Genomic DNA, 7,833 nt, shown 5'->3' with positions numbered 1-7,833 from the left:
ACGCAGCGATTCTGCCCCTCTGGCATAACCATGTATGAGACAACAGCGCCACACCATGGATACACACGCATAGGCACAATGTTTCCAAACGGTGTCAAATGGTGTGTGTGTGTATTATGGTATAAAAAAACATTACCGCACGAAAAGTTAGGCCCATATTAAATAACTGACAGAGCAAATTGACCTATTTAATAGGCTTGAGCTATTTACAGAAACTCAAACAGTGCACTCCGCGGTTCGAGTTTTTATTTTTACTCTATTCAGCACACTGGATCTTAAACATTGTCTTTGAGGTTTTTATTGTTATTTTCAATCATTTTCAGAGGAACGTTTAATAATCACAGCTCTTTTTATACATTCATTAACAAATTAACAAAATAACAGACTCGAATAAATTCATGTTTTTAGATTTGGTTGTAAATACATTTTAAATGGTTGTATTATAGTCAACACCTGTCTGACAAGCTCCAAATGCTAGAAGCCTCCCCTAGTCAGTTCTGTAATGGGGACATTTCACTTGCACATTTGGAGATTTGTAAGACATTTGCCATCTGTAAATGGACTAAATACTCAGGAGAGTTTGGGACCGATAATAGGATCGGTTGGTCAAAAATGCTCCACTATTCGTGACTTAAAAACTCTACGTCTGCTTTAATAGTGAGCAATGTATTGTCACTCTGCCAGGGGCCCACGAACTACAGGAGCAATGAGTTGGATCTGAGCTGTTAGGATGTCCATGTTCACTGCAGAATTCATCCAGCTGCCATCCGCTGCCAGTTTATCTGATCAGAGATCAGTGAACAGTTTATCTGATCAGAGATCAGTGAACAGTTAATCTGATCAGAGATCAGTGAGCAGCCCGGCTGCCTGCCCTCCATGTCATCACAGTTCATGAATTTCCCCTTCACACATTCGTCATTCTGTCACTCTGGTGAACAGTTACCTTCATCTCATCCATATCATTGCCCCAGACCTCTAAGGGCTTTAAAAGGTCCTTCAAGGTAAAACATACCTGTCCTGTCCTGGAGGCTCATGAGTTTTTTATCTTATAGTAAACCTATAGTCATGCTGGTGTAATCTGCCTGTGTATGGTGATGATTATGCAGCAAAGAGTTAATTTTGGCACGCCTGATGCTTTGTTGGCATCCCAGATTAATGTATTCATAAACATCTTGTTTTGATTTTATTTTCTTCTTTTACGTTGTTTGCTCTAATACTTTGGAAACAGTGAAACAACAGATTCCAGATGCAAAAAACCGCATGCTGAATCCACTCTGGGCCACATTTTCAACCTCTTGTATAGAATATAGTGGGGGAGGATCCAGCTGGGCCACCAACCGATCGCTTGTTTATGGTCTCCTGAATGGAGGGGTTATGGGTAAAAAGGGCCCTCATACATACACTCAGTCTGGATGAGCTCGAATTAAAAGTTGAAATTGTTGCTTCATTTCAAATCTAATGTACATATTCATATAGATTGACAGTACACACATAAGTAAAAAGTTTTCACATTGCTGACTGATTTGCTTCTAAAATGTGCTTGGAGTCCCTCATTTGAGTGTCTAATTCATTTTATGCTGAAATATGAATAAATTAACAACCCACATCATATGCAAAACATGTGTAGTGTACAACCCAATTTCTAAAAACTACAAACTCATGTACAAAAGCTCATAGGATTAAACCATGAGAAATCAAAAACAACTGTGATTTGAATGTCTTCTAGACAGTTTCTCCAAATGATAAACAGAAATCATAAGCAAATGATGAACATATTTAAAGCTTCTTAAATATGTTAACAGAAAATATTAAATCTGTCAATTCCAATCTGGGGCATCATCTCAGCATGTCAGAAATGGACAGTTTGCTGCAGTTTGCAGGTACAAAAAACCTGAAAAAGATTGTCTTCTGTAGTGAGTCCTCTGAATTAAACTAAAAGAAGGTGAGCACATCCTGAAAATGGCAAACGCAGCATTCCCACTGGACATGGGAGGAAGAGCTCCGTATACTTGTCACATATGCAGCTAGCTTATTAATTGGCAGTAATGAAGCAGCATGGGTATTGTAGTTCTTTAGTAGGGTGAACTACAGGCTTAGGTCCTCCGGGGCTCCAGCTTTTGAGAAAGCTGAGACAGGATACGCTGGTTGTCAATCACACTAATTTGACGCACATAGCTCCGAACATCTTGGTGGTTCTTAGTGGCCTGAGGGGCTTCAAAGTCTACACATGAAGAGAGAGAGAGAGAGAGAGAGAGAGAGAGAGAGAGAGAGAGAGAATGAAAAATAAGGAAGAATATCCTCACCCTATAGGAAATGCAAATATTAAATAATGACCTCCTTTAAAAAAAACAGGCTGAGGATTTCAAAATGATTAGCTCCCACATAATGTTTTTTACCTATATCATTACAAACCCAACCTACTAACCCTAATTACAACCAACAGCACCCACACTGTCCCCTCCTTATTCAGCATTATACACCAAATATGGAATTAATATTCAGTTTTTACACCAAATGTTCAATTACAGCAGGAATCTAACTTGGCACATTGTGACTTACTGAAAGGCTGGCTCCTGCAGTATCTCATTATTCGGACTGTGTTGGCAATCATTCGCTGAAAAATGCACGCAAGGAAAACACTGTGAACTTGTAATAATTCAAATACCAGAAGTGTTCTCTGAAAAATTAACCTGCACACTCACCATTTTCTCAAAGTTCACCAAACTGTCAATAAATGTCTTGTTGCCTTCATGAGTAAAAGTCATGTCTGACAGAAAGACAAAGACATCACATATTAGATATGATGGAGTTCCAGTCTCCCTTATGTGTGTAACCCTACATAAGTAGGGTGGAGTAAGGTGGATAGTGATGGTGTGGGGCTGTTAGAGGTGGGGTAGGGTGGTTAATGATGGTGTGGGGCTGTTAGAGGTGGAGTAGCGTGGTCAATGATGGTGTGGGGCTGTTAGGTGGAGTAAGGTGGTTAGTGATGTTGTGGGGCTGTTAGAGGTGGGGTAGGGTGGTCAGTGATGGTGTGGGGTGGTTATAGGTGGATTAGGGTGGACAGTGATGGTGTGGGGCTGTTAGGTGGAGTAAGGTGGTTAGTGATGGTGTGGTGCTGTTAGAGGTGGGGTAGGGTGGTCAGTGATGGTGTGGGACTGTTAGAGGTGGGGTAGGGTGTTCAGTGATGGTGTGGGGCTATTAGAGGTGGAATAATGGGGTGTTCAGTGATGGTGTGGGGCTGGTAAAGGTGGAGTAGGGTGGTCAGTGATGGTGTGGGGCAGTTAGAGGCGGAGTAGGGTGGTCGGTGATGGTGTGGGGCTGTTAGAAGTACAGTAAGGTGGTCAGTGATGGTGTGGGGCGGTTAGAGGTGGAGTAGGGTAGTCAGTGATGGTGTGGGGCTGTTGGAGGTACAGTAAGGTGGTCAGTGATGGTGTGGGGCTGTTAGAGGTGGAGTAGGGTGGTCAGTGATGGTGTGGAGCTATCAGGGAGGGTGTGGGGCTTTTAGAGGCAGTGTGGGGCTGTTACAGGTGGTGTAGAAAAGCTCCACCCACCTTTAATGAGCAAAGGCATGAAGGGGATAATGGGAGGATCCAGCTTGGCCACAGTAAGCCGGTACGCTCGGTGATTCCTCGATGGGTCCTGAGAGATATTTGCAACAACTGTTGATACTACATCGGACAAAACTGCTATGTGAAGATGTGCTCATATTGACTGTTTTACAGTTTTTTACGACTGCTAACAAGCGTTTCCCAAAACTTGAGATATATTTTCAAAACTCTAAACACAGCAACACATTTAACTCATACAATTAGCCAAACAGTTACAGTATTATCCTGTTCAAAAGCACATTTTCTTAACTAAAATTTCACAATGCAAACAATGTTTCCTCTATATACACCAACTTTGTTACAGTAAAATACAGCAAACCTGGTTCAGTATCCAATCATTTTTTCAAACACTAGCACATATTCTCTATTCGAGATTAACATCAATCACTGCACAACCATTGTCAAAAAACTAACAGTTGATGGCAATACAGAAACAGTAATACTGTACATGTAATATTTTACTCTCTCCCAGCAAACAACAGACATTATACAATAACATCTGTTGTTTTATGTCAGTTCATTTTTACTGTAATTACTTTAGTGTTCACTGTGTTTGGAGTTTTGAAAATGTGACTACAGATTGGACAAAAGGATGTTACTGTAGCAGTCATAAAAACTGTAAAGGTAAATGAGACATGAACTCACCATTAAGTTCTCAAACTCTCCATAACACTTTTTGAATTTGCTGGGAAGTTTCTATAAGGAATCAAGGATCACAGGTTAGAATCTGAATAATGGAATCATACCCTCCAGGATACACTACTTCGCCCCAGAATTGTGTGTTGTATGTGTGTGTTAGTGTGTGTGAGTGTTAGTGTGTGTGTTAGTATGTGTGTGTGTTTGTGTGTGTTTGTGTGTATGTGTGTGTATGTGTGTGTGTTTGTGTGTATGTGTGTGTTTGTGTGTGTGTGTGTGTTTGTGTGTATGTGTGTGTGTTTATGTGTGTGTGTTTGTGTGTCTGTGTGTGTGTGTTTGTGTGTATGTGTATGTGTGTGTGTTTATGTGTGTGTGTTTGTGTGTGTGTGTTTGTGTGCATGTGTGTGTATATGTGTGTGTGTGTTTGTGTGTGTGTGTGTGTGTTTGTGTGTATGTGTGTGTGTGTGTTTGTGTGTGTATATGTGTGTGTTTGTGTGTGTGTTTCTGTGTTTTTGTGTGTGTGTGTGTGTGTGTCTGTGTTTTTGTGTGTATTTTTGTGTGTGTGTGTGTGTGTGTGTGTGTGTGTGTTTGTGTGTGTGTGTGCGGGTATGTGCGTGTGTTTAAAATAAATCATTGCTATTTTCTGCTAAAACTGACTCTGTACGTTCACATCTGGCCTGATATTTCACTCATTAGCATATCAGTATGCATGCAGAACGATCTCACCTCCCATGTCTGACTAAGACGGCTGACAGCTGGATTACCTAATCCCATAATAATGGCAAAGAACGAGTTCAGATTCCTAAAGTCTTTAAAGCTGAACAAGAGAAAACATTATTTCAGTTCAAACACACATTATTATACAATACACTACATCTTACAAATGGCAATCAGGGTATCAATCTAAAAAAAGAGCCTAATGCAGAGTGTGAGTCTCACTGTGCAGCAATCTTGATGAACTTCTTGAGCAGCTGCACGCGCTTGCCGAGGGCGCTGCAGAGACACACCTCCGTCACCACCCACAGCTGGAGCTGGTTGAAGCGGCGCAGGAAGAGGTCCAGGTTGGCAGTGGTCTTCTTGAAGTGCTGCCGCCCAAATGTGTGGTAGATGAGCTCATGCTGAAGCAGGAGCAGAAGAAGCTTCATGAGCTCCACTTAGGGCTGGGTATCGATTCAAATTCCAAGAATCGATCCGATTCCGATTCTGAAGATTAAGAATCGATTTATTTCGATTTAATCCGATTTAATCAATTCGATCCGATTCGATCCAATTCAGGGTTTAGTGTTATTAAAATGTATTTGAGCTGTTTCCTGACTATGTACAGAAGCAACATGTTAAAACTAGTATTATATCGATATTAATCAGCAAATAGTTACTGGTAGTTGGTAGTTACTGATGGCTGGAAGACTGGTGAAAAGGGTCATCATAAATCTACCTTCAAGAAAGGTAATCCAGGACAATAAACAGAGGACATCTTTGAGGTGTCTATATCTGCAACAGTGGACTCCTACTGGGACACTAACCAGTGCATTATTATGATGATTGAAATAATTAAGAATTCACCCAAAAGCTGTTGCTACGAAATGCATTTTTATTTTAAAAGTGCTCACACTTAATAAACTGAAAGTATAAAATGTAAACGTGTATTTTTCTTTAAAGTGCGAATATAAGAACAGAACTGTCATGTTATGGTCCCCGACCCCTCCCTTTTGGGCGTGTGTTAACGTTGTCTGCGTTTACTCGTCTGCGTCTGTGGATCTCCGTGGGTGCGGGTGCGTCTTGTGATAATCCGTCTCACCCAGAGACCGTATATACAGTCACTGGTCTCACCTGTGGCTCGTCTCGTCACGTGGGGTTTGTGTGTTCGCGCAGCGTCCTGTGCTCGTCGTTGTTTGAGTCACACATGTTCTATGTAAACGTGTTTTATGTGCGCTGTCTGCGCTTCGGTAAATGTAATAAACGTAACGATTTGGAAAGTGCAAAGGATTCTGTCTCGTTCATTGCCTTGCGCCCAACGTTACAAGAACATTTAAAACTTTTTAAAACTGTAAAAACACTGGGTAAACTGTGAGTGACATGGACTAACTGTAAATAGTCACTGACACTGGATAAACTGTCCTTCTGCTTAGATTTCCGATTTGACTATTGTCGTTACCGGCACTGTCCGACGCCATGTTGTTTAGTTAGACCGAGCACGCCTGCGTGAATTCAGTGACGAGGCGGGGGTAAAAGTTCACTAAAAAATCGATCTTTGGACGTACGAATCATCATATGCGAATCGATTCTTAATCGGAAAATCGATTTTTTCAACACAGGCCTAGTTCCACTGAAGCGTGGTGAGTTTCAACACGTCGAATGAAGTGTGGTGAGTTTCAACAGGTCGACTGAAGCGTGGTGAGTTTCATCAGTGTGACTGAAGTGTGGTAAGTTTAATCAGTGTGACTGAAGTGTGGTAAGTTTCATCAGTTTGACTGAAGTGTGGTGAGTTTCATCAGTTTGACTGAAGTGTGGAGAGTTTCAACAGGTTGACTAAAGCGTGATGAGTTTCATCAGCTTGAATGAAGCGTGGTGAATGTCATCAGTTTTATCAAAGAGTTTATGAGCATCAACAGTTCTGCTGAATCATGATGAGCTTCAGATGTGACATCACATGCATTTTTGTGCTGACGAAAGATTGCAGGTGTATATGTGTGTGTGTACCTCATGCACACAGTTGAAGAGTTCCCAGTCGTACAGGGTCAGCTGGTAGGCCAGGTCTCTAGAGCTCATTAACTCAAATGTGGGTAAAGACCCAGCAGATGGACCCTCCTGCTCTGGTAGTGGAGTCTATAAACACAGTGAATCTTAATCAGTGAGCCTGTACAATCACTCATAATCCATCCTAATCATCAATCAGTACTAAAACTCTCTCATACACCTGCACAATTACCTTAAGTTTGGGCTTAATCCTAAAACATTATGTTACATGTATGTAATACATGTGTTATCCATGTCCTGACAAAAATATGTATGTGTGTGTGTGTGTGGATCTGAATGTGTAAGACATTCTTTTTTGTGCATTTTTGTACAGATCTGTGTCTGCATGTACACGTCTGTGTGATCACATGTCTGTGTGTGTGTGTGTGTGTTTGTGTGTGTGTGTGTGTGTGTGTGTGTGTGTGTGTGTGTGTGTGTGTATTTGTGGCTGTCCAGTACCAAAGAGTCCAGCTGATCCCTGGAGCACACAAACAGACGCCCGTTAATGCTGAGAGAGGAGAAGATGGAGACTTCACTAGGCTTGAGCACCATCTTGTCTGAAAAAGACCACAGACTCCTCTCAGGAGATAATGATGGCTTATCATGGCAGATAACACATCCTGTCAGTAAAACAAAACTATAAAGGAAATGCTCATCTCAAGGGATTTTTATGGATAATAAAAGTTATCTGTGGTGTATGTGTAGTTCAATACAACTTCATGCCATAACAATGTGACACTTGAGATATGGCAATTTAAAATCTGAGATGTTAATTAAGTAAGAAAAGGAAGAAAAGTCACATGTAAAAACAATGCTCACAATATTTGACACAGTAGCTCAGTGACAAGTTACA

General features: G+C 41.2%; 1 protein-coding gene across 11 annotated transcripts in view; it reads right to left on the bottom strand.

The window, feature by feature from the left end:
- Positions 1-280: 280 nt before the first annotated feature.
- The window catches only part of rapgef4a (Rap guanine nucleotide exchange factor 4a), a 91,674-nt gene continuing 84,121 nt past the window's right edge, over positions 281-7,833 (bottom strand). For all 11 annotated transcript variants that reach the window (XM_077002787.1, XM_077002786.1, XM_077002788.1 and 8 more), the window contains 9 exons: positions 7,440-7,537; positions 6,945-7,070; positions 5,184-5,362; positions 4,971-5,061; positions 4,254-4,304; positions 3,552-3,639; positions 2,703-2,767; positions 2,560-2,614; positions 281-2,221 (listed from right to left, as the gene is read on the bottom strand). In XM_077002787.1, the coding sequence (XP_076858902.1) occupies positions 2,094-2,221; positions 2,560-2,614; positions 2,703-2,767; positions 3,552-3,639; positions 4,254-4,304; positions 4,971-5,061; positions 5,184-5,362; positions 6,945-7,070; positions 7,440-7,537 (881 nt within the window). In that variant the 3' untranslated portion in view covers positions 281-2,093. The remainder of the gene's footprint in view (positions 2,222-2,559; positions 2,615-2,702; positions 2,768-3,551; positions 3,640-4,253; positions 4,305-4,970; positions 5,062-5,183; positions 5,363-6,944; positions 7,071-7,439; positions 7,538-7,833) is intronic.

Source organism: Brachyhypopomus gauderio, chromosome 4, assembly GCF_052324685.1.
Source record: "Brachyhypopomus gauderio isolate BG-103 chromosome 4, BGAUD_0.2, whole genome shotgun sequence".
NCBI classification, from domain to species: Eukaryota; Metazoa; Chordata; class Actinopteri; order Gymnotiformes; family Hypopomidae; genus Brachyhypopomus; species Brachyhypopomus gauderio.
This window is presented reverse-complemented; position numbering and strand designations above follow the sequence as displayed.